At 42.8% G+C, this 27,897-nt stretch overlaps 2 protein-coding genes across 2 annotated transcripts in view; one reads left to right on the top strand and one right to left on the bottom strand.

Annotated features, from left to right (window-relative positions):
• Positions 1-220: 220 nt before the first annotated feature.
• LOC117458543 (bone morphogenetic protein receptor type-2-like) lies at positions 221-26,899 on the bottom strand. Its single transcript, XM_034099109.2, has 13 exons — positions 25,913-26,899; positions 17,108-17,293; positions 16,349-16,528; positions 12,656-12,763; positions 12,124-12,215; positions 9,993-10,223; positions 7,663-7,777; positions 6,342-6,502; positions 6,047-6,194; positions 5,619-5,755; positions 5,201-5,373; positions 3,767-5,106; positions 221-2,042 (listed from the first exon to the last, which is right to left on the bottom strand). The coding sequence occupies exons 1-13, from the start codon at positions 25,989-25,991 to the stop codon at positions 1,792-1,794; spliced, it is 3,201 nt and encodes a 1,066-aa protein (XP_033955000.1). The 5' UTR covers positions 25,992-26,899; the 3' UTR covers positions 221-1,791.
• The window catches only part of dock9b (dedicator of cytokinesis 9b), a 54,164-nt gene continuing 43,571 nt past the window's right edge, over positions 17,305-27,897 (top strand). Inside the window, exon 1 of the mRNA XM_071205294.1 lies at positions 17,305-17,323. The gene's annotated coding sequence lies outside the window, so the exon portion shown is untranslated. The remainder of the gene's footprint in view (positions 17,324-27,897) is intronic.

Raw genomic sequence — 27,897 nt, 5'->3', positions numbered from 1 at the left:
GCTAATGGTGTGTTTCACTGGGTCATAGGACGATGATGCTGCCTGGGAAGGACTGTTGGTGTGTTTTTGGAAGAAGACTGTTTCTCCAGGACTGTGAGTTAGACTTTCTGTGAAGCAATGTTCTCTTTCTACCTTCTTTACTACTGGTATTTCCCCCCAATTACAGTACTTTCAGAATAAAATACCTGAAATCCCAATAACATGCTCTTAACAATATAACCAGCAGTTATTTCATACATTTATTTGAGTTTTGTTTCTTCCATATTGACTTGAGAATGTTTACAGAAACTGTACCGAGCAGATACATAGCAATGGAATTAAAGGCCATGTCCATTGAATGCAAAACAGAACTCCATAAAAATGATGCAAATATCAATGCAATACACATACATATGTTTTTTTTCATAAAATTACAGATTACAAAAACATAAATGAGATCTCTTCATATGCCCTGAAGCAGCGCTGAAAATACAGAATGAGTACAATGACATTTCAGCACGACTGTACAGCGCTAGGCCCCGACAACTCTAATGCTGACGTAAAGGAACACAACACATGTCATGCACACACACACACACACACACACACTGAATCAGTCATTCCAACATCGAGGGATGAGACAACAAGAAGCAGAAATTATATCCAGCGTGCTTCAGAGGGGTTTGGTTTCTTTGAGACTATTTTTCTGATTTCCAACAGAGTTCAAAAAGCAGAATCTGGGCTTTCTAGTGTTTCTGGTCTTTCAGGCGCATACAGACAGTCCACAGTGAGGTCAGCTGATAGTGGTACAGTGATTGAGTTGTTCACTGTAAAAGATCTCTCCATTCTGGTGATTGTAGTGTTAAAAGACCCCAAAGTCTGAGCCATTCCTGGTGTAATTGTGCAAGCAGAGGAGTTCTATGAAAACCCACTTTTTCAGTCAGCTGCGATTGATTGTTAGTGTTTGTGCCCCCTTAAAAATTGTCCAGAGAAGAAGGAAAGAGAGCAGGATTGTCATCCATTTTCTTCTCTTGATTCGGGGGGAAAGTGTTAAGGTGGATTGTTTAAAAAATGATTGTGACGATTCATAAGTGCAACAAAGATTAACATATCAAAATAAAAACGGGATAAAACAATAAACAAAATGAAGAAAGCGTTAAAACATTGAAAGCATCTAAAAGCTAAATCCTATTGCACAATTAAAAATTATGATACAAAAAATGGATACATCGTCGAAAAAGACAAAAATTGGTATTGCATACAAATCAAGGAAATACATTTGTTTGAAATAGTAGTTTGTTCTGTCTTTTAATTAAGACCGTCAATTATTTTACAGAGCCTGCTCTCAAACCTTGCTTGATACAGCTAGGTTGAGAATGAACGCTCAAAGCGTTGATTGTTTTTCATCGCCTTTTTAAGTTTAGAGACCACTTCTTGTGGTGGTCGCAACAGACAGGACTTCTAAACACTGATTTTAGTTGGTTCAAAGTGCACATAGAAAGAAAGATATCCATTCAAAACATTGCTATGCTCATTAGGACGAAACAAGAAACAAAACCAAAGAAGGGAGATTATTAAATACGTGGAAACAGAAGCAGATGAGAATGCTGCATAGCTGGATTCCATTTAAAGCAATGCCATCATCAGAAAGACAAACAGGAGTGAGACAGACCTAATTACTGTACACCATCAGACTCGAATGTTTGTTCACAAGACACTCCATAGCTTCCTCTTGCTGATTGAGAGCTCAACAGACAGAAACCAAACGCTTTCTGGGTTGTTTTTTTTTCAGTCTTGTCACAGAGCCTGTGTTCACACGTGGGTGTCGCTTGGCTCGCTGGCCAAGCTCCCTCCGCGCAGGTAGATGGCCGAACTGGACTTGGGCCGGTTCTGACTATGACCTTGACCACGGGAGGACCCGTTGTTGTTGACCTCCGGCCCCTTGGTGTCTGTGGAGATGACCCATGTGGTGGGGCGCCACTTCTTCAGGGAGTAAGGTGTTTTTACACGCTTCTTGATCTTTTCTCCCGTCTCAAAGGCTCCATCTAGCTGCAGGCCGTCCCCTGTAAAACAGGAAGAAACATGGATCAGTACTTTGTGCCGAGTTATCATGACTATTTACTAAAAGAGCATCCAGTCCACTTCTATAAAGTGGTGGAAATATAATTATAAAAAGTGAAAAAAATATTCAAAATATTTTATTACTAGACTAATTATTTAGCCGCTTGACAGGAACATTTGCGCCAACTGATAATTGATTATCATTAAAGTAATTTTCCATGCACATTTGATAATGTTTAACAGTAGTTGGCTGCAACCCATGTAACTCAGTTTTTTAGGTAACAAATGTTTAGTCTCTAAGTCCGAGATAAGATAAGTCTGAGGATATCACTATGTCATTATGACTTCAGGGTTTATTTTCACAGGCTTTAGAGTAGTACTCTCTACATGACTAGTAAACTGATCTTTATGTGAAACATAAATATTGTCCCTTTAAGGCAGTGGTTCTTAAAAAATGGTTATAAAAAAAAAAAGAAATCATATTTTGAAAGATTATTGATTCGTAAATAATATAATACAGTACTATTACGTCTGGGTCTCTGTGTTTCATTAAAGCTCGGCTGTGTGTGTGTGGAACGAGTCATTTTGTGTGCGTGCACGAAAGAGAGAGAGCGTACCGGAGATCGTTGTTGTTAGCTTCTGGTGCTAGCGAGCTACGCTAACGGATATAAGGAGTTTTTTCAACAACAAAGTGGAGGAGAGTCCTCTCCTGTCAGACTGAGAGGCTCAGTGAGCTAAAGGACTCTCTCAGTGTTATCTCAGTGGGTCTCAAACGTTTTGGTCACCATTAATGTAAACAATTATTTCCGAGGCACACGTTTATATGATCATTATAGTTATAAAAAAATAAGAGAATAAATGAAAAACAGGTATGAAATACTATATGACAGTAACAAAAGAATAAAGTTTAAAAGGGTGATTTGTAAAATATCCATAAAGAAAAAGTAAATCTGTTTCCATGTCTGTTGCATATGGATGTTGAGAGATGTATCCATAGTTCTAACCAGATTGATGCTTTTAACTTCAATATTTAAAAATAAATCTTCCCGGGGGAGCTTGCCCCTGGACCCCCCTATGTAAGGTCCACACACCACCTATACAAATAGCACTTTACCCCTGCTTACACCTATATGCCGTGAGCTGATTATCGAGCCTTCATTGTAACACTGTATGTGCGTGGGGATTGTTGCAGTAGAAAATTCCACTGTAGCGACCGGTACATTAATGGGAAACCCTAAACGTTTGAGCACCCTCTATGAAACGTCAAGCTACCCCACAGCACCCCCAAAAGACATCTCTGGCGCCGCCACTGAGCCTGACTATTTGTGTTGGGGGGCCCGACTTTTTTTTTTCTCCAAAGGGGGGGCCTGACAGAAAAAGTTTGAGAACCACTGCTTTAAGGTAACATAACTCATCATAGTTAATCTATGTCAATTAAAAGTGATTCTGTAATTCAGCATTAAAATGGTTTAATGCGGTTTTGCAGCTTAAAACAATTAGTTACAACATTTTTAATAATTAAAAGTAATTTATCAAATATTGCCAAACATTTGAAGTTCCTTCAATATGAGGATTTGCATTCTATATAATTACTTAATATATAATAATGAAAAACCTAACAAATAGTGTTAGGATACATGTATCAAAGCCTCATAAATCGCTGTTAAGCGACATTGTTGCACTAGATCCGAGGAATATTTTTGTGCAGTTGTTGATGTATAATCACCTAGTGAGGCCAGGTCCTGTGTGGTGAAGGACAGGTCCAGGGAGTTGGGTCTCTCAGGCCTGCGGGATCTGGGCTGCCTGAGCAGGGCCTCTCCCCTCATGATGACCGAAGGCTCCCCCTGGGGGACAGCGACGCCGGATTCCGACCCCGAGTTCTCTCCTGAGGGCCCTGTGGTTTCCCTGCTTCCTCCCTCCCCACTTCCCTCCTCTTCTCCTCCATCACTCTCCCCTCCGCTCTCATTCCCCTTTCCCAGGCCAGTGTTGCTGTTGTTGTTGTTTGTGTTGGGTCGTGCTGAGCGGAGAGCCGCTACGCTCGACGACATCGCTCTCGGGTCGGGCTGCTCTCGCTCGCGGCTCAGGAGCGGCTCGTTCTCGTCGGGGCTGGCCGTGATGACACCAAGGCTGAGGCGGCTGTCGTCGGACCTCAGGGCTCCGGAGCCGTTTTGAGTGATGCCAGATCCTCCAAAACCTGTGGCTCCACCTGTAGCCATGGAGGAGATCCCTACACCGGCATGACCGTTAGCAGCGCCATTCGCACTCCCGTTGAGGTGCGTGTCTCGTAGAGCGGGTGTGTTGTTTGTGCCTGGGACCCGGTTAACTTCTGCAGCTGTGTTTGTGCCTGTTACTGCACCAATGTTCATCTTTGTTCCCTCCACCTGCCGCAGGTTGGACTTCCCAGAGCGGCTAAACTTGAATCTGAGTGAGGACGAGGATGACTCTTTCTTGGGGGGCTTGTTGCGCAGGGGCAGACTGGACGGCCTTTTCGGCAAGTTCTGCTGCTTGGGCAGGGGGAAGATGGTGGAGGGCATGGGGGCGGCAGGGTCTGATGTGCCTGCTGCCTCACTTGCCATCTTGATTAGCGGGTAGAGGAGACTGGAGCTGCCGGGACTCAGCGGATCTGGAGAGCAGAACTGTTTCTGTGAGTGTTCCATCAGGTTCTCATCCGAACTCTCCTTCAGATTCTTGTCTACTTCTTTCGGGTCTAGCTTGGTGGTTTCCAGGTCCTCCTGGGTCAGGTGGAGGCAGACGGGGACTGAGGTGCCCGCAGGTCCCTCAGAGTCAGAGATGATAGTGGTGGTGGTGGTGGAGGCTGATGGGCTGCCTCTCAGCCCCATGCTGGTGCTGCTGCCCTCTGGGCTGGGCAGGCGGGCGTTGGCTTGCTGCTGGCGCTCCTGGTTGATGGAGTTCCTGTTTCTTTCTCCGGTCCCAGTACCGGCCCCAGCCCGACCGCTCACAGAGCCAGTGGTGTCCCCCTGCGTGTTCTTGGCAACACCCTCATGCTCCTCAATGTAAGTAGAGGGGTGGTCTGTGTATGGGCCGGATTTTGGCGTCATGCGATTTCTATCAGAAAAAAATGAAAAGCAAACAGTGAGGTTAAAGACAACATTTAAAAGAAGTACTGAGTTGATGGAGGTTGTTGTGTCTTTCTCCCTACCTCTCATTGTGCAGGGTTGTGGACATGGGGTTCAGTGTAGGGCTCACAGACTTGGAGCGGTCCCATATGATGAGCAGCTCTGCCAGTCGCTCCTCTGCACACTGGGCTGTGAGGCGGGCCTCTGCGTCCTGGTCCCAACAGTCCTCCATCGTCTCCTTCAGAGAGCGGACCGCCTGCAGGACACAGTTTGATCACTTTATTAAAACACCGATCCATATACAGCAGAAACAGTTCCTAGATTATGTATCTCTTACACTGTAAGAACTATAAAAATTGATCATTAAATAAGTACATTTTAGGAGGACCCTTTAAACAACTAGTAAGCAACAACAACAAAAACATTGTAGTGACATGTTTCACAATCTGATGACAGTGTTTTATAATTTAGAGTGTGGCTCACACACACATACAAACTCACCAAACTGTTCTCTTTCCAGGCCTCTGGGAAGTTGGGCCGTTGCTTCTCCCTGGACACCAGGACCTGCATGTCCTCAAACGTCGGGTGGTTCCCTGCCTCCGCCTGAAACGCCATCTGGTAATCTGGCACTGACTCTCCTAGAGGTAGAACAAAAAGAGGAGGGGTGTGTTGTAGATATTTCTAATGTAGCAGAGAAAATATTTTAGCTTTATTTTTTTTCCACAACAAATGATACAATTCCAGTGTCTGCTACCCTCGATTATAAATGTGTATTTAATGTCTTGCTAATGTGTGTAGCGTGAGAGGGGCTCATTCTTGTGTTGCTTGTGATAATGATGGTAGTAAAAAGGGAAACAACCATTGGTATATTTGGAGACAGATTAATACCATTCAAAATAGCCTTCACACAGTGTGTCTGTGTGTCTTACCAGGGAACAAGTCGGTACATCTCATGAAGGTCTCCCAGTAGATCAGGCCCAGGGCGTACATATCCACCTGCTTCAGCGCCGACTCACAGTCCCTCAGGTTCACCGCCCCCTCCAAGACCTCTGGAGCCATGTAGCGGATCGTCCCCACCTGGCAGACAGAGCAGAACAAATTAAAGTGAGTCAGGAAGAGAAAGTAGGACAAGGTGTGGCCTGATGGGTGATAAACTGTATTCTTCTGATTGTCTTCTGTGGCAATGAGCTCAAATATAAAGTCTAAAAGCTCCTGAGCACTCACCTCACTTATGGCAGCGTTTTCCTCTTCTCCTGCGCGCGCGGTCCTGTTTCCTGTCAGCTTCATGGACAGGCCGAAATCGATGATGACACAAGTGCCGTCGGCCTTGACAAGAACATTGCGACTGTTCAGGTCCCTGTGGGACACGGCTGGCTTGTACACGTCTGGATAGATGGAAAAAATAAATAATCAGACAAAAGATGAAGCTATTATATCTGTCATTCAACATGTAAGTCTGGACAGTGTTAGCAAATACTCAGCTTCAAATAAATCATTCACTCAGGCAGTTGTTGTGACATTTGCAAATGATAACATCCAGTAAATCCTGTCGTATAGCTTTCCATTCTTCCCATTAGTCATTGTTCACCAGAGCAAGTTGCACTGTTAACAGACAGTTAAACCCTCTAATCTAATCTACAACAATGGGATTAAGACCATATCACAGTAGCCTCTGTCTGCAGTATCTCACTGTCCAGCAGAGGGCGGCCACCACAGTTATCTGATGCCTTCTACTGATGTGCAGGAGGAGTGGGGGAGGATGTACCAAAGCCTGAGAGACTGTGCCATTACACACAAGCTCTCTCTCTCTCTATCTCTAGCTCTCTCTCTCCTCTCTGCCCATCACTTGCAGTGAAAAGGAAAGGAGATGGACAACCCCTCGTGTACTTGTCACATGCTTGCACAAACAGCATTACTTCTATTCCCTGCCTTCACACTCTACTGCAAGAACACTTTCTACCCCCTTAACTTGTTAGCCTGTTTGATGTGTATCTGTGGTGATGAAAATAAATGAGTGGGGAGCGCTGAGGCTTGTTGACGTGAAAAAAAAACAGCCAAGGCTTACTTCAGTCACTTCTGCCTCCAACGACTGATTTCATCGAGCCGCGGGGATGTTCACGTGTCATCTGAATCCCTATTTTGCATCCGCTGTCCTGCCCCTAGTTTGTCCCGCTCACTATTTTTTCCCTCTGAGGCTAGCTTGAGGCCGGTCTATAAATATACAAGGCTGGTTGTGCACGCGTGTCAAAATGCAGGGATGCAAAGCACTCCAAGCCAAACAGACCCACGTGGAGCTGCAGTGTGCCGGCCTTTAGAAGTCTAAAGCACGACTCAGCGAGACAGGCTGGAGATCGTAATACACACAAACTAAATCCTTTCTCAAACTAACAGGGCTACAAACAAAAAAAGCTTTTCCATGTTTAGTTTTAGTGTTTCTGTAGCAGATGGAAGCAGCAGCCATGGAACTTGAGCCTGTGTAAACTGTGAGCAGTTACGTAATTAACAGCGTGTGTGTGTATATGTGTGTGTGCGTCCTCCAGTTCACCTCCTTTGAAGAGCTCAGTGTGTAGGTACGCCAGGCCACGGGTGACGGAATGAGCGAGCCGACAGCTGCCGACCCAATCGTTGATCTGGAGGCCCAGGTAGCGACTCAGAGAGCCCTGAGGAGGACATGAGGGAGTGGACAAGGTAGGAGGGAGGGTGCAGAGGGTGAGGGAGGGGAGAAAACAAGGAGAAGGTAAACAAGAAAGATTAGACAGATGGACTGAGAAAAGAAATCATCCGCCAGCATCACTTTAAAGATCTCCCAGATAAGAAGATCCACAGATGCGGGGGAAAAACATCTGGCAAGAAAAACTTCCACCATCAGTCAACAAATAGCCAGTCATGTTTTGATGATAAACCATAGGCATTGGGACAGGTGGGCCAAGATGGTTTCTAGATTTTGCATTTGCCTTTAGCACCTTCAAAGCCATTCAGTATTTATGCAACCAAGGAAAAATGTACACTTTGTATTGCAATATATAACATTACAATATATAAAGATGTGTATTAGTATTTATAAATGCTAAAGAAATACATTTGAATTGAATTTCTGGTTAAACGTCTTACAATATTTCCTGCTATGCTACTTGGTTTGAGCCAATCTCACACACATTCACTAGCAGGAGCTATTTTTCACTTTAAAAATCCAAAGTCAACATCCTCCTCCTCACTGTCAATAAAACCCAAGGTCAAGACAGAGAACTTAAGAAAAAGATTAACATCCGATTTATCTCTCGCAACTTTAAATAAAAAAAGTCTGCGCTTGTGCTTTGACCTCCCTTTTGAGTTATGACATTTTGCGTGATGAAAGTGGCGTGCAATTCTGGTGTCTGGTAATATATTATGAGGAATATAAAAGACTCCATGATAATGTTTACCAGATATTATATTGGATTAATTTCCTTCCTCAATTATCATCATCTGGCTCTGGCCCTGACGCACAGACACTTCATCCTTTCTCTCAATCAAATCAATCACAAGGCAATAAGCACATCCGCTGCTAAACAAAATCATATTAGATCTGTTCGTTTTAAATAAATTACATTATCATTTACTTGAATGCATTATGTGTTTCAGTCTCATTTCCTGGCTTGCACCGTGTCTCCATGACAACCTGTATTAGTATAGTGTTCATAGGGCTTGGGCAGTAATCATATTCAGCTTAAAGGTAAATCCGCTTTTATATAGAGTATCTCATGGAGGCAGCCTTCAGCACACAGTGTGAGGGCTTACTTCTGCCAGCTGTTTCCATCTGTATGATGGGTGAAATAAACTTTAGGTTTACAACGTTTTTGTTCACCCATCTGCTGCAGTGAACACCTTCACCCCGTTTGTCCCTCTCAGGCCACATTAAAGTAGACATGAAAATAGTTTTGAAATCAATCTCCTGACAAACCACTCGCAACATAGATGGAATAATTCACATCAAGTTGAAATGCATCATTTTAAGTCAAATTCTGGATTAGAAATTGAATTGCCAAATATTGTTTTATCAAATAATTGTTAATTAAACATCTTTGGGTTTGGGTATCTTGGCTTTGGGCACTGGGAGACTGAGGAAAGCATTTGTAGCTATTATCTGACATTTCGGTACCACTTTACAATAAGAGTCCTACCCTTATAAAGGGTTTACGAATAGTTTGTAATTAATTAGGTTGTGAACACTTTATAAATCCTTAATATGCTTTTATAAGACATGAGATAAACAGGGCAACTGTGACCGGTTGCTTGCCAAATAGTGAGCCCACAATTCTCTGTACTGCTAAGCCTTATTAGAAACGGTAGTAACTCAGTAATACATGGGAATGTGTTTTACACTTTACAATAAGGCTCCCTTTTGGCAACTATAAATAGCTGATGAAGAAGACGAAGTAAGCTAGTGCCAATATAAGGCTTAGTCATCTTGCCAAATAGTGAGCCTGTGTTGATGTATGTTAGAACTGCTTTATAAATGGTTCTTAATGATTAATAAAGTGTTAAAGACCTGATTTACCAGTTTCCAGTATCGCAGAATCAACCAGGACTAAAGTCTTATTGTTAGGTATCATAATGTGGTCTTTATGTTGAACACACACACACACACACACACACACACACACACACACACACACACACACACACACACACACACACACACACACACACACACACACACACACACACACACACACACACACACACACACACACACACACACACACACACACACACACACACACACACACACACACACACACACACACACACACACACACCACACACACACACACACACACACACACACACACACACACACACACACACACACTTCCTACTCCCCCCACTACTCACATGCGGGCAGTAGTCGATGACCAGCAGGAACTCTGTGCGTCCCTCAGGGCCTGTCCGCTCGTCGGCAGCAACGAAGTGGGCTATGTTGTCGTGCTCCAGCAGCGGCAGCCGGTAGATGGAGCATTCATTCAGGAAGTTTTGCCGGTTGGCTGCAGTGAACACCTTCACAGCCACAGGCCGCTCATCCAGAGAGCCACAGTACACTGCGCCATATCTGCCACGCCCTATCAGCTGGAGGAGAAAAACTATTTTTGTAATTCTAGACCTTTAGCTCTCACTTCAAAGAACATGAAGAAAACCGAGTGGATAAAATAATACTTTTGTTTGTTAAAGAATGGTACTTGAGGCAAAAGATAGAAACACATAAAGAGAGTTACACAAATAAAGACAGCCAGGCAGGCAGAAGGAAAAAAGGAAATAAACTAAATTACAGGCGAACAGCAGGGTTAAACAGTTAAAATGGCCTTAAGTCCGTTCCACATCATTAGTGTCCGAATCAGCCAGAGCCCAGCATGCCATTAAAGTCTAAAAACATTCTGCTTTAAAAGTCATCTGCATTAGGGGAAGGAACAAATCAGGGTTGTGTCTTTGTGATTTCCTCCTCCACGTTTGCTAAAAACATTCATCTCTGGCTATAGGATATACAGTGACTCTGTTTAGTCTTTGAGTTAGGCTCCCCTCCCCCGCTGCAATGAGTTTGATGTAAAAGAACGTGTGCCTGCATTTGATAAGGCACAAGGACAGAGTTCTGAATTCAACTCCTGCCTGAAAAGATAGTGCTCTCGCTCTTTTCTGAAATGCACTGAATAGAAAAAGTACATCAGTGTTTCTCTCTCTCGTTGGAGCACAAAGTTCAGTACTGATTGGCTGGCTGTCTTTCTGACTTGTCAAGAAGCAAAGCAACTCGTATTTTACTCAGAATACTTCAATACATTTACCAAAAATCATTTAATATTACTGAGGGCTCTTTTGAAAAGCAGATCAGATGTTTAGATTTCTTTCCATTTTGATCTGCCTTCCAGTCAGCCATTGGCACAGATTTCTTACGTTCTTCAGTTCCTTGCAGAGACTAAAGCATGCTTGAGACAGACAAGGCACTGCTTGGTACTATTCTCCTTGTAACATCATCAACGACTAACTTCACATGCATTAAATAGTACGTTTTAAAACAGTTTACAAGGACACTTTACACTCAGTCAGTTTTACATCATACTGTGGGAGAATAATCTAAGCTACCTAGATCTTTAAAAAGGAGGTTGTGAGTGCTAATTCATTATTACTCATCCTCCCAATGGACATACGGTAATAACAATAATAGGCTCAAGGCTGACATATTATTTTTTTCCTTTCCGTTTATATCTGACAAACAAGTTTAGGAGCAGCACCGAAATAGCATTGCGTTGCTCTTTAGAAAAGTGTTTTAATTGGACAAATTAATTGAGCTTGTACCAACAAACTGACAGATAGTGGGGTTTTATACTTCGCTGCGTCATGCTGTCCGCTCGTCTGGATTTGATATCATGTATTTTTCCTGCTTGCATTCTAATACCCTGCTTATACCGTCATTGTGACTGCATATCATCCAGACTTCATTGACTTCCTATCACAATATGAGCTCTCCCGCTTCCCTATCAGGTGTTCAGGATCCTGTGTCACTGTAAGCAAAATCCTATTTCTGTTCCGACCCACTGCGTCCTGCCGAGATCGGATGGTCTGATGTAAAGGTCATATTGAAATGACAAATGTAACCATAAACCTTGATTTATTTTGGGTGTATTTATGCCTCTTTGACTTTGGTTTCTCTTTCTCGCTCATGTTCTCCATCCTTCTTCACAGACCCTGCTCTGTGTGTAGAAATGCTGAAACAGGCTCATACCTTCAGGCAAGATTTTGGGGTATAAAATAAGTAAAGAGCTGAAAGCATACATCACTAAGAACTAAGACTAAAATACCCAAGTGGAACTGAAGCAGCATTTGTGGGTTTTAGGACTAATTCCTGCACCACCCATTGGCTCATATGGTTATTTAGTGTAGTGTTACACAGTGTTGCTGGAACTCTTCGCTGTTACACTGAATAAACTGGCTTTTCCTGGGCAAGAAAGGTACAATCAAACTAAATGTTGGGACTGACCTCCAGCAGTTTGAGATTGTCAAGGTCCAGAGAGCTCTCGGAGCCAGCGGCCTCCATCATATTCAGGTTGTGAAGGCCTTGCTTACCATCTCCTGGTACACACACACACACACACACACACACACACACACACACACACACACACACACACACACACACACACACACACACACACACACACACACAACACACACACACACACACACACACACACACACACACAACACACACACACACACACACACACACACACACACACACACACACACACACACACACACACACACACACACACACACACACACACACACACACACACACACACACACACACACACCACACACACACACACACACACACACACACACACACACACACACACACACACACACACACACACACACACACACACACACACACACAATTAAAAGCAATTTACAAAATGAATTGAATTTCTACCAAAACATTTAAGCATCCTTGAATAATGAATGTTCTCTGCCCTTCCTCGCAGAGTGGCGCAATGGTAACTCACCGTTTATCATGCGGTAACCAAAGAAGGCTGCTACAGCAACCACGGCCAGCACGGAGACGGTTGCCAGGGCGATAATTATGGTCTCTTCCCAGCTCAGAGAGTGAGGGTCTACAAGGAGACACACATGAAAAACAAAGGTATACATCAAACTGTGACCTTTATGTAGGGAGAGCAGGTGTCCTGTATCACAGCTGGTATCCATACACCGAGTTATTAGGAACACCTACAATCGTTATCAATTTATGGAAACGGCAAGGCTTGTGTTGTGAGCTGATTTAAATATTTGCATAGATAATGAGCTTCTGGATAGGTACACTAAGACTGAAATACTTGAATGATATGATTTGCTCTGGAAAAGTAAAAAACATAGGGATATAGCACTACTAAGCATGAGTGGGTCCCCTTTTTGTTTGTCTCCTCCACATGTGTGGGCACGTGGGTTTGACGTGTTGCACGTGCAGGCTACCAGTTGCACACTTTTCTGCTGATCAACAGTTGCCGGTGGTCACGGTTGACTCATAATTATGCAAGAAGCAAAACACTTCCTATTAGTAAGCAAATGCATTCAACACATGGCACACAATGTGTTTACAAGAGGTTGTGCAGTGCAAATGAACCAGAGTGCAGAGTCTTGTTGGATGACACTGAAAGACGCAGCTAAAAGTACATCAGAATCAGAATCAGGGTTATTGACCAATGCATCTGGAATATAATTAATGTGCAGTATATCAGAATTTAAAGTGGAAGAGCTGCAGTTTTAAAGAGGTAGCATTGTACAGAAACGTGGAAAATATACAGAGGGAATGATCACTATTACTGCTATTATTACTATCATTACTACTGCTCATATGCAGGTGGAATCTCAAAACAGCTCTCTGAAACGTGGTTTTTTTGCCTGCAGCTGCAACATTTGAAGCAATCTGCATTCAGTGAAGCACAAAAAGGAAAATAAAAATATAAATTATGCCAAACAACAGTCAGGAAAGCAGTACAGGAAGAGAGAAAGAGAGAATGTGTGGGATGTGCATATGGAGAGAGAAAGAGAATATGTAAAAACAAGAACACCAGCAAGTCGATCAGGTGAAAAAGGTAACAGGTAGAAGCAGTTAGCTGAGGAGGCTGCCAGCCATTTGTGATGAATGAAACTGCATCCGCTATAAGTGCTTCTCTGGAGACAAACATACACACAGAGTGTAAATATACCGGTGCTTGCCTTGCTCTTATATACCACTAGCACTCATTCTGCGGAAAGTGGATAAGAGCTGCCAGATACACTCTCCTGCATCCATTACATTAGTCAACACAGCGGTGCCGCCGTGACACCGGCTTTCTTAATAATTGATGTCTTCCAGAGGTGGCTTTGAGACAGACACACACACACACACACACCACACACACACACACACACACACACACACACACACACACACACACACACACACACACACACACACACACACACACACACACACACACACACACACACACACACACACACACACACACACACACACACACACACACACACACACACACACACACACACACACACACACACACACACACACACACAGTTTAAAATCTCCATAGCGTTAATGGAATTGTCTACTCTTACATTACCACCAAGATCAAAAGATTGTAAGTGTATTAAATAATTGCTTTATACTTTAAATCCATTTCAGAGCCAACTACTATTATATGATATATATATGAATATTATGAATCTTTGAATAAATAATAATAATTTTTATTTTTATAGCGCCTTTCAAGAGACCCAAGGACGCTTTACAATGGGAAACAAAACAACAAAAATAATAATAGTCACAAGGATACACAGAAAAAAAAAAGGTTGTTTCCTCCAATTTTTTTTTTTCCTGATACCTTTAAATAAAAGCTGTCTTGATGTAATTAACTAGTGATGTTTAATGTAAAGTCTGTTATAAAATTGTTCACCCAAAACACTTTTACTATCTCCCCTTATTATAATATGTTATCAACAAACTAATGATGTTGTCTTGTGTATAGATTACACTACCCTGTAGGATATAAAGGAGCTCAAATTAACTTAACTGGAGAGTTAAGTTACTTGGACTGGACTGCTTAGACAGTATACAGCAACAATTATAATCCGATTACATAACGTTCTGTAAGAATTACCATTTCTACCTTTGGTGTTTTAAGAATACTTGAGTACTTTTTTTCTTATGTAAAAGATGGAGCACTTCTTCCAGCCCTCATACTTTGGTCACGGCTCTTGGCTTAACATCACTTAAACCATTTCCTACTTCTAACAACACTGGCATGACTCTGCCCAGACATGTCAGGAATGAACCTCGCAAAAACACAAAGAGGATTTTGAGTTCTAATACAACCTTAACCTCACTGATGAATCAAACGTGTCTCTAACGCCCTAGTGGTTATTTTTCCTCAACTTTCTCCTGCTTTTGTCTTCTGTGTGCTCAGGGGAACAGTCACCGGCGCGCCCCCAGACAGGCAGACGGGCAGACAGGCAGACGGCAGCAGACGCCTTGTAATCCGTGGAATGCAGAGAGACGACATGGATGGTAGAGTGTGTGTGTTTGTGTTTATGTGTGGGCAGGAGAGATGAGATGAGCTGCCGCCATCCTCAGCCCCTCCTCCTGCCACACACATTGCCTTCATTCACTGCTAAACATTAAGAGCAAGGAACAATAAACAATGCACCTTTTTACTTTGTTTTACACCTTACTCACTTCCAGACAGCCTTTCATGGCCCTTTAGTGGATTTACCGCTACTCGCTGAACGGTCTGTAACACAAACCACTTCATGTCTGCAATTCATTACTGTCAAGGTTCATAATGGACGACAATCAGCGGGCTCATTTCTAAGCTGTGTGGTCGGAATGATAAGGCAGAGGAGGAGGAAGAAATGTGAAGGTATGACAGCTCTGATGACATCAAACATTCTTTCATGCTTTTTCTCTTAATAGCTCTGTGTTTCAGGACTGTGTGGGCCTGCAGTTGTTTTCTCCCATTCTTGTCTTTGTTAGTCATCTTGCTTTTAGTCACTCCCCCCCGCTCAACACAGCCAGTTGTGTAAGAGATGATTGCAGCCGAGGCAGAGAACTAAGCTAAAAGTGAGTCAATTTGTATGAAAAAAGAACAATAGCCGTTTTCACACCGGAGTACTTTTCCCAGTATAGTTCCGATAGTTCTTGATATTTTGCGCTCACACCAAAAACAAATCCGGAACTAGAACTTAGTTCAAGTTGCAAGAGTACTGGGAACTAAGTACGGCAAAGTACTTGGTGTGAAAGCGCCTAATATAACCATGTAGATTGAAGTCTAAATCCAAAGATTTCAAATCAAAGAAGTCACAGCTACTTTCCAAAAACGACTGCTCTTGACGTTGAACTGACAACATGTAACAGGTGATCAGCAGTAACATAATTCCCTGTTATTGCCTGTTCAAAAAAAGATGTCATCATATAATAAATGTAGGGAGAGATCTGGCTTTGAATCTCTTTGGATGAATTGCTTTTGTTGGAACATCGGTCATATAAAAAGCAAAATGCCATCATGAATAGAGAGGAATTATTTGTCAAGATATTAAATTAAACTCAAGCTCGTATTAGAAATCTATTGCATTTGTGCCAGTGTGTACATATATATAATATACACATTATATAAATAAATATAAATACGTTTCCTTACAGATGGGCTGTGGCGTGGTGGGGCTGGGCGGAGGGAAGTCCTCCGTGAAGTTGACGTTGCACATGTCGCTGCCACAGCAGCAGAAGAGGTACGTCCCATTCTGCATCTGCGGAGGGAGGTTGGTCACCACGCAGCGGTCGTCACGGCAACCTAGGGGGTCATCCAGGTAAGACCAGCAACCTGAGGATAGAGATAATGATGTTAATGATAGTACCTACTTCTGTTTTACCACCAAGATCACGTCTCAGATATTAAATAATTCCTATTAGCCCGAGCCGTGTTGGAGGGTAAGTAAGTGCATTTACTTAAATACTGTACTTGAGTCAAATTAAGTGATTTGTACATTTTTATGCATCTTTCAGGGGCAAATAGTGCATCTTTTTTATCGCCTAGTTTACGTGATAGTTACATTGTGTAATTATACAATATAAATAAAAAGGAAATGATGTTGTGTTATTATAGACAACACTATGCAGTAGTTGATAAAGTAGCTGAAATGAACTACATAATTAATCTTTTTTGTGTGTGCCAGTTGAGGAGTTGACAGATGGTGTTGCTAGCTGAAAATAAAAACCAAAAGATAACAATTAGATTACTCTTTATGCTTCCCCCATTTTTTCCTCCACATTATAATTCCATAAAAATACAAATTCTGATATAACCAATAACTACTTATATATGTTTACCATAAATTGAATTGAATTTGTTTCTACTCTCGACAGTTTTCTCAATTTGCCCGAAGCGTCACACAAGTCCTACCTTGTTTGACCAGTCGCACTTCGCCTGGAGGACTTTTCTTCCACAGACCAAAGCAATGGCTGCCCTTGGCACATCGGATGGTGGTGTTCTCTGGGGAGACGCGGCCTTCGCTCCCGGCCACTCGGTCCGTTTCCCACTGCTGCTGCTGGTCAGTGAAGGCACACTCCCTCTCCTCTTCCTGCGCTGCTGTGAGGAGACAGAGGAGGCAAATAAGAGGTAGGTTTTGCAGTCGCACAAAGTTAATTAAATAGGTGGACAAGAGGCAAGCACATTCATTTCTAAGGCAGTTTGTCAACTTAGTGTTAATGAGCAACAGACAACGCAACAGCTTCATTCATTTTCAACGGTTATTCTCTCATTCTTCGGATGATAAACTTGCTGATATGCAAATTTTCGATGAAAACTGTAAGATGTGGATGAAAGTCCCTCCCATCAGCCATTTTCTAATAAAGTGCTGCTACACAGTATCTGTCTATACGAGAATAATCTACAGCTGAGAAATATCTGTCTGGCGTGTGAGAGGCAGCAGTCTTTGCAGGCGAAGATCAATAGAGATACCAATTTAAACTCTAGCCTGAAGGACATACCAAAAACACAAGCAGAGGCACGGAAACAAAGTGGACATTTCAAAACTAAAACGGCAAGATGAGAAAAATAATTATCAGTAAATGATAGATGGATGTTTGACATGCATGTTAAAGCTCCCACCTTGAATTAAATTAATGCATTAAAGCACACAGCCATTGTTTGTTGGGTGTTCGGAAATAATGGATGCATTTCAGATGGTGTGATTCTAGTGAAAAGGATAGCCAGAATGTGAACAGTTGTGTAACGGACAGTTTGCTTGTTGATTTGCAGCAAACGTCTGGGAGAGTGTAAACTATTCCAGGAAGCAATAGTTTGAGCCAATGGGGGTTTGTGTACATAGCCTTGGTCCGGGTAATTTCTGATAAGAGAAACATGATGTGCCGGTTTGTTTCCCGTAACTCCCAGCTCCTCCCTTTCCTCCATCCGGGAAGGGGGTTGGGGTGACTGTGCCCTGCCCGATGTCAAGCTAGTCTGTGTGGGCAGAGGGGTGACGCCGCAATGGAGTGGTTGCTCTGCTGGGCAGGGCGCCAACTTTCCTTCTCTGCTCCCATCCTCAGATAAAAGATAGCAACCCTGGCCTACTGTGGGCCTCGACTGCCCTCACCCTGTGGGCCTGCACTGCCTACTGTTCTGTGGGACTCACTTCGCCAACAGGGGGAAGCACACCGTGTACATGTAGAGTGGGAAAGGAATTCAGACTAAGGGTTAAGTATGTGGAGGAATTTTTGTTTTGAGGAGGAAACTGAATTTCAACAAGCCGGCAAGGCCACTGCCACGGCCTGTGTTTAGATTCACGAGACTGATGATTCTCTACTTGCATTTATTCACAGGGCATTAACATGCTCTGGGTTCAAATGAAAACAAAGGGCCGCCGTTCACTCAGTTGTTAGAGGTTGTGGCCCATGTACTGCGGTGGGCGCAAGTAGGAGTTCGGCTTTTTACGCGTTTCATCCCCTCTGTATGTAGCTAAGGTTTGACATGATTTCAATTCCAAACCGAAATGTAGGATGCAATTTTTTCAAACAGTAATAATTTAGTTTTAATGAAACTCAACTGCAGAAATGTGCCCTTGATATTGTTCCCCACTGTTTCAGAACTAGGAACTAACCAGCATGACAGCATTAAAAAAAGACATGCTGTGCAGTAGATCTTATTAATGCCAATGTGAAGAGTGGGTCATGTGGATTTCATAAAGGCATGTTCTAATTTTATCATACTAATAGCTATAAAAACATTACTAACCACAGACTAAGCATGAAATAAATAGTGGGCAGATGATAGGGAAAAGCAATCATTAAGACCTAGAGCTGAATTTTTTTTCAGCCCAAAGTCACCTTTAGCTCATGTGAGAAATAACGGATCTTAGTGAACCATGATTTTCCATAATGACCATTAGCTCCACCATTAGCCTACAGCAGAACATTACAGGGGAGACATAATGGCCAGATATTCATTCAAATCATACAACTTGTGCACTTGCTGCAGAGGGATAACTGATCAAAAGAAAATGGCACCCTTGAACTCCTCTCTTCTTGAATAATGAATAATACAAAGGGGTGGGTGTCAAAGGCTTTAACTTTTACATTGTTAAATTCAGCAATTTAGGTACGTTTAAGATGCTATGCACTTTCATTGACTCTGACTCAATCTCTTGTATCTTTTACAGAGGTAGCTGCTCTCAAACAATGTGAAAAGGCACAGTCCTAAGATAATCGCAACCTCAACAATGATCTTTTCCGCCTCAAATACACTTCCTGTCTTATTTCCAAGAACCAGAAATCGAGGAGAGAGGGCTGTGGAGTTGAGGAGAGGAGTTGTAGAGGAGGAACTCTAGCGAAACCTAAAGGAACAATCAAAGGAAGTGCATAACCGGTGACAACACCCTCAGACAGTTGGACAAACAGACTGACCTTGCACGCCAGGATCAGAGCACAAAAATCCATAGTGCAGAGTATCTCCTGTCTCTCTCCCAAAGCTGGGTAGATACTGTATGCTGACATGAATTATTAATAATTGTACTACTATTCAAGGCTGTGAAATAATACCCTATGAAAAACCCTCGGTACATGAGAGCTCTTCGGCATGAAAACAAATGAAACTAAGGCTAAAAGGTCCATTCACACAAGGATGATTGAGTTGTGCGCTTCATAACAAGGGAAAGGGCTGTTTTCAACACATTGTGTTACATTAATACAATTCAAGAAAGCAATGCATCCATATGAGTACTAGTAAATAGATGTCACGTACCCTGATAATAAAAGATAATCGCTCCATGGTGCGCGTAACAAACATGCACACTATGAATTGAGAGCTCAGGCGACTTCTTTTATTTTCACATCCTCCTGATTCTTATTGTAAAACGGGCTATTCACCGTCTGAAATATATGTATCGCCTAATTCACCCAAAAAGTGAACAGAGAAGAGAGACCGTGTATCATGGGACGAGTATTTTGCCCACTTGAAGTCTGAGCCATGGGAGCACTCATGTAGTCAGATTTCATTGGTGTGTCTGCCACTCTGCCGTGCTGTGGTTGGTTCTTTGCCTTAATTCTGTTTTAGGAGCGTTTCTGGTTGGAAGCCAATCTCTGCGTGTATCTCTGATTGGCCGTGGCAGGCTCTGTCCCTGGTTCTGCTCTGTGGAGCCGGCTGTGTGATTTTGGCTTCCACTGCAGTATTGGATTGTGGGTCAGAGTATGCAGGCAAGGCCAGTGGAGCGAGGCAGATGAGAAACAGAGGGAGAGAGAGGGTAGTCATATCAAAAGGCTTCAGAGTAGTTTTCTGCTCCAAGCCTGTTCATTGGATGATGGCGGGCACTGCTGAGAGTTTACCCATGGCCCAGTTATTTGCTAATCTCTCTCCCCCCTCTAAACCTCCTCCCCCAATTGGCCTTCGGTGCACCCTCCCACCCCCACAGACTACCCCCTTCCCCTCTCTGCTAAAAAACAACAGCGATCTAATCTGGCTCTCTCCTTCCTACTGCCAAGGCCCATTGGAGAGATGCAAGACACGGCAGTCTTAGACTTGATTAAAAGTCACAGAGTGCACTGATGTGTTGGCTGTGTTCTCTCAACGGTTTCCGAGTTCAACATTAGAGGCAGAAACACAGGATGGGAGGGGCAGCAAGAAGCAGGAGGCATTCTTGTCTTCAGGGTGAAACGTGCTTGATGCACCAGTGCGCGCACCAACTACCCTGCAGACATGAGTGCACTGTCCACAGCATTATGCAAGCTGTGCTGTCCTGCTTGATGGGGACACGATGTATAGTTCTTGTACAGTGCTGATTTTGTGCTAAAATGTATGCATTTAAATTGTCTCCTTGGTGTTTACTTTTGCCACCCTGTAGATGTGCGCCGTGACTCGTGCATACACAAAATGCAAAGAGGCATTATGTATGCCCACATGCACTGGGTTTTTATCATCGCGTGAGTTCAAGCTGCTGCACACGGACATCCATCAGAAGCACAGCCCTGATGGTACCTGCTGTTTGGGTGCATGCTTGTTGCTGAGGTAGGATGGAAGAGATACAGGGGTATTTGCTGACAACCACAATTTCAAGTCTCCTGGTTGATTTTAAAGATGCGTGTGGGGGGGTGAGGAGCTGAGTGGGCTTTAATCTGTCCCATCTGTTGCCTCGGGACTGCACACCCCCCTGAAAAACACCACCACTCAGTCTGTGTCTGTCTGGGTCTGGTACAGTTATGCTAATCCTGGGGCTTAAACTACCCTCAAAGCTTAAAGGCCTCCATTATTGACCACGATGCATTTCTACCAAATATTCGCCACCCCTCCCTGTATACCTTAACTTTCCCGATTATGTGATGAACACACAGATGACAGAATGACCGAGGTGGTGTTTACCATCACACCATGGGGGGGGATAATCTAGGATTATTTATGAGCAAGCAAAAGTTTAGTTCCAATCTGCATCTGAATAACATATTTCCCCTGTTGAATAAATTAACAGCTTCTATAGGCTTGATGGTCTACATTACATACATAGTGTTTTGACAAGCCTGTGGTTGTCTGGTATGACGGGGTTTCACCTGATCTAACTGGTGCTGTTATGGCATTGCAAACATAGACCTGGTGTTTTTAAAAATATAACTTTTCATGCCTTCTGTCTGATTGTAAACAGAATATTCCTTCTATGGTTTTTGAGGCATTTTTCACAACACCACATTGGGCCTAATATATTCGTAAAGAACATCAACACATTATTTCCTAACACTCGATATACTAAATTACTATACTCTTATTGCTGTTGGTATCAATATATATTCTGTGTATGTTGGATGATACGTTTCAAGCCACTGCAGTACAGTACTTTGGCTGCAGTGCTTCTCTTAGTTCCAGTGCCCACTGTGCCAGCAGAAAACAAAAACATCTCACCGGGGTTTGAGATTATTTAGAAGAATCATTTTACTAATTTATCCAAAGCCATCTTCTGCTCTCCCGCTAATTTTTCTTTTTGGAATGCTTCTCAGAGGAATGCTGAAAGTGCAAAACATTTCTAAAACCTGTACTTTTCAGCAGTATGATACTAGGATCTAGAAAACTGCACCCTCTTCTGTTGCTGCGACTGTAATAAGCTCTTGTGAATAAAGAAATGTTTGGCCTAAGATAAAGGGAACAACTAAAAAGACAGAAAAACATCCTCAAATGTGGCATCCAAGCTACTAGAGATAACAAAACAAGACCTGTATCACCTTAAAGCCTTGCAGTTGGAAACGAGTACGCTACCCTTCTTTAAAAAGCTTATATCTATTAAAATACAAATAACTTTAAGCAAAACAGTTCATCCATACTCTGAGCAATATGTTTTGCGCGCTCTAGACTTATTGTCTCTGCTAGTCAAGGAGAACGCTTCGTGTTAATCATAGGCTGTCACTCTGAGTTACCATCTCAAGGCTGCACCTTTTGTTTTCTAAAACATCCACTAATTTCTCCATTTTGCCAAACCAGAAGGTCGGCTGAACACTGTTCTATTGTATCTGCTTTTGCCTTTACCTCTGCTCAGAACTCAAACCAAGGTACTGAGAGAGGCAGACATTGATTTTGTTCATCTAATAGAGTACAATGCTAGCTGTATTATATCCCAAATGGCCTCCTACCCCCACCATGCCAGCATTCATTGGTCTGTTTCTTGCTGCAGTCAGTGTCATCTCTTCTCACGAAATAATGATTGTGGACTGAGTGCTAAATATTAAGGCATCAAAGTAGGCATAATGCTTTTATATCCTCTGGCATCTGCAACTACTTCCTTATTCTCCTGTCGAAATTGCACTCCTCCAGTTGTGATAATACAGATGCCAAAATGTTGGCTCCGAATAGGTACACATCATTATATTACCACTATTTTGGCTCCTAAACACTGGTTCCCTGGCAGTTTTACAACTGATTTTAACATTTTACGAGCTACTTTACCCATTTACTATCCTGTTGTTTACCTTGTGGATGCTGCATCCAATTCCCACATCTACAACAGACCATAATGCACATTCAGCAGATTAGCTTCAGTGCTAAAGGTGATGCAGCTTGGTAGTGTGGGCCTCCATGGCTTTGGGCAAAATCATTGCTTTTAATTGAAACAAAACATTAACATAAAGTGTTCAAAAATAAAGTGTCTTAAGTGATATCACACTATTACAGCCTTTTTCTTTGCTAGTTTACAGATTGTATCTGCTACAATATCATAAAGGGACAATTCCTGAGCATGTATTTCACTTGGCATTTAAACTATTCTGATGCATTCACATTTTAGTCATCTCCAACCAGCCTTGCCATTTAAATCCCAGATGAAATGCCAGGGCTAACAGCAGTTAGTACCTGGCTCCACAACATGTTGTAGGCTCCAATCTGAGCTAGCCTTGGCAATAAAAGAGCCTCACAGCCACTGAGGGCAAGTCTGTAATCTCCAGCCAATAACTTCCCTTTCTATTGAGCCGCTGATGTGACCACAGAGCCGACAGCTTCAAGAGTCCCCCGTTGGCCGGAGAGGTTTGAGAGAAGCGGCCTGGTTGGGGAACAGTGGGCCTGTCAACGCTGCAGTATGGGGCTCACGAGACATAGCTACAGAGTTTGGACAAGCGGAGCCAATGAGCAGCCCTTTTTATGCTGAGGGATAATACTTCTGCTATAATCCTTTTTGGAACCCCAAACCTCAAGCTTACCTGGGACAATAGTGCATGAGTGTAAGATGAATACATTATGAGCATGCACGGGCTACAACGTTAAACATTACTCCATAACAATTTGTGCTAAAGTCTATCCCGTTCTAATGTCATTACTTAAGAACACCTGTGGTTGCGTGGCAGGTATCTTCTGCCAGCTTGTGCCGTGTTTGGAACCGCTTCTATTCCGGATTGTGGAGCAGCAAGCGTACACCCACACACTGATTAATCACAGGGGACAGGGAATGGAAGAGCAGCTGGGAACAGGTTAAACACAAGGAAGGTGTCGGGAAATAAATACATCTGAAAAGGAAATGAACAGAGGTAATTTCCTGAGATTGGAAATGGGGGGTGATGGGGGGGGCAATAACATTGGGCTCAAAGAGAAAAGTGTAGAGTCAGACCTCCAGCTGATTAGATACATTACTACCTCCTAGTACCATCATAACAAGTATCATGGAAATAAATTGGCACTGCGATATAACCACTTTGCATTCATTCGTCTCTTTACAGTCATTATGCCAACAATGTCTGACGGCTGCCCTAATTCATCTTGCACGGTGCAGCCCTTTGAATTTATTGGCTGTTTACATGACATGCATGCATACAAGTATCCATTAATCGCCCTTGTGCTGATTATTGAGTGAATGTGTCAATCCTCTGTCAGTCACTGTAGTCGTTAAAGCGCTCCAGGGACAAACTCATTTGCATGCCATGTCTCATAAAAGGTGTGTTTAGCAAGGCAATAAGATTATTTCAGCACACATGCCGATATGATAGATTACATTTGTACATGTTGGTGAATATTATGATTTGGGATGAAAATTGCACTCAGCATTTTCCACTGCCTCCTCGTTACTGATCATACGTCACAAACTGACAACTCATCCCTCCAGTAAATGCACTCTCTTCGCTGAATCACCTCGCTTCCTTACTCATCTACTTTAGGTTCTCTACATTTCACTAAAAGCAGTGTGCTTTTTATATCCTGATGTATGAGCTCGTAATCAGAGGATGTCAGAAATACTGTCTGGCACATTGTAACATTCAGAATTGCAGTCCATTTGTCATTTTATTTAAATGTGGATTACAAATCACATATTTCTCTCCACTGCACACATTATCTTGGGCTTCCTGTCCCTGTGAAAAGCGCTATATAAATAAAATGCATTATTATTATTATTATTATTATGAATAGGTGGAGGGCCTTTAACAATAAAACACACTCACAATACATTATTAAGAAGCTGTTTATACACACATTCGCATTCGGCTGTAACACCGGATGAGAAAATACCTCCTATTTCCAAACACACTGCCAGAGCCTAAGCACCATGTTGAACTTCTACAACCTAAATTACCCATCTTGTAAAATACCTTTCCTGTCTTCCAACACATTCCACCTTTCACCCCCCTCGCATTCACAGTTCCAACATCTCTATGCAGCACAGCTACTATCTTATCACGCTCAAGGTCTCACAGAAGCCTGGCTTAAGCCCAAAGTCTTAAACAGGGGCACAACTTGGCAGACAAGGACTGCGGTATGTTTGGCAGTGTTTTTCCAGGCCTTTGTACACAGAATGATTAAAAAGGAGCCAGGGGTACACTTGCTACTCTGTTCAAGAGGAGATATCTATGAAGGTTTACTCAACTCAACTACATTGAGATCAACTACAGAGATCACTCCAGATATGAGCCAGACAGACAACAAGATGGAAAGGATAGTTAAGGGACAGACAGACAGACAAACAGGCTGATCTTCCAGACACATAAAACACATTGGGAGGAGATCTTTTGGAAAATGGTGTCTGATGTTAAGGCTAACTGTCTGTATTATAATACAACAAATAAGTATACATATAATCAACACTAGACTCAAAACATTTAATTTAGGTTGATTAGATCATATTATTAAGGCTACAAAATCTGCACCAAACCTGCCATTTGGTCAAAATCTAATAGCAGAACCAAAAGGAAAGCATCATATATTCACGAGAAGCACATTTACCTCTTTCCACACAAATCAATTCACTATTTAGCCACTTACCAGCCACAGAAGTCAGGAGAATCGTCAGGCAAAACCCATATTTAGCGAGTGATTTCATCGTGATTCGGCTCACAGCCATGACAGTGTAGTCTCGTAGTTGCTTGCTAAGTCTCGTTATACTTCTTCTGCTCCTCTTATTTTTGTTTTCACACTCTTCTCCTCACGTCAGCTCAATAACTTGAACTGATCTCTCAGGCATGGAACAACACATCGAAAAATGATCCAAAAAAGAGGCAAAGTCGTGTTGGAGTCGATTGTCGTGATTTTATAACTAACATTTAATGTCAATAAAAGTTGGTCCTGCTATCGACTCCCGCACAGCCCGGACAGATACACCGAGAAGCTAACTTGTTTGGCTGATCTGCCATCTGCAACGAGCCAGCCAACAACGTCCATATCTGCTAGCTGACATGCTAGCTGCCTATGGCTACTGTCTGGTACTAGAAAACTTAGGCAAAGAAGGTAAATATCGCAAAAAGAACCGATGCACAACTACAATTAGTACGTACAGGCCATTCTCAGTTGTACGTTTTAAAATAAATAGTCCACCCTTTCGCACGAGAGGTGAACATTTGACATTTAAACGTTAGCCAATTAGCTCGGTTAGGTTGCAAGCTGACTGCTATCGACGCTAACCGATGTTAGCCTAACAGCTAGCCAGTTAGTTCTCTGGGTCCCGATCGTTGTAGGGGGGGGATCAGTCACAAGTCAACGGTGCCGACAGTGATCTTCTTCTGGGTTGCGATAGACGGAGATCCGTACTCCCGATGTGGCAGACGACGGGGTTAGGGGTTGGATATCTCTGGCTCGGATCTTCCCCTAGGCAGTCAGTAGCGTTTGGCATTGACGGTCTGGAGCTCCGCTGGGCAGACAGGCAGGGCGGCGGGGAACGCCTCGTTTGCAGGCTTGTCTGGACCGCTCGTCTCCGGTATCAGGTTGCTTTTGGGGGTGGAGGACAGTCCTACAGTCAGGAGGGGGTAGTGCAGCGCCGCTGTTGCCGCAGACTGTGGATATAACAACCTGGAAACATATGCTGCATTTAGGCATTAGGCTGCAAAGTCCTTCCGTGTTCTATTTGTTGTAAACACTGTAGAGCTTAGCTTAGATTGACATCATAAAACAACATAGACAATCTAAATGCAACAAGGTAATGGTATGTAAGTCCTGCAGTAATTTGCATAACCATTTATTATTGTAAATACATTCATTATTGCGAAAACACATGGGATATAGGCTACATCACTGGGCAACATATGCACATAGGCTACTACGCATTACAATAATAACAAAACATATCAAGTATTATTTACATGGATATTTGAATGTTTCACAGATAAAGGCTTTATTGGTTAAAAACAAGTGTTACTTTACTGCCCCCGCGTGGTCAAATAACTGTATACAGAGTTTAAAGCCCCAAGCACAGACTGTATAGTTTTTATTCCAGCAGGTGGGCAATGTAAGCCTGGGCCTACGGCAGAGCAGTGTGCAGTCTGTAGTTATATAACCTCAACATGCATTTTTATTGCAACTGAAATACTTTATGTTACTTTATCTTGTCTTGGTACACAATGTAGCCATCAATTTGTTTAAATTGCTTTAATATTCCCTACTATTACTATGGAAACATTATTGCAGAAGATGGACAATGTCATAAAGTGGCCACAAAGTAGAGTTAATGCAGTCTCGTTATATAGTAGGCTATCTATCACCTATTCTATGCAGTCATGAGTGGCACTTATTAGCCCCTCCGTATATCCTCCAAATATGATGGACGACTTAGTTTTCATTCCTATCCCACGGGGCATTATTACACTGGGAAGGGGGGGGCGTGCCATTTTGCGCAAGGGACCTCCGCCGACGGGACAGAGCGTAGGCTTTGGGTGGGTGCTCTCGGATTGCAGGAAAGTCATCTTCTGGACTTACTGTTTCCAATACAGCTATGACGGTGCTAATGTAAAGTTTGAGACAAGCGTGATGTCTGGATA

The sequence above is a fragment of the Pseudochaenichthys georgianus genome, chromosome 2 (assembly GCF_902827115.2).
Source record: "Pseudochaenichthys georgianus chromosome 2, fPseGeo1.2, whole genome shotgun sequence".
In the NCBI taxonomy this organism is placed as follows: Eukaryota; Metazoa; Chordata; class Actinopteri; order Perciformes; family Channichthyidae; genus Pseudochaenichthys; species Pseudochaenichthys georgianus.
The sequence above is the reverse complement of the archived record's forward strand: the minus strand, read 5'-3'. Positions and strand labels throughout refer to the sequence as shown.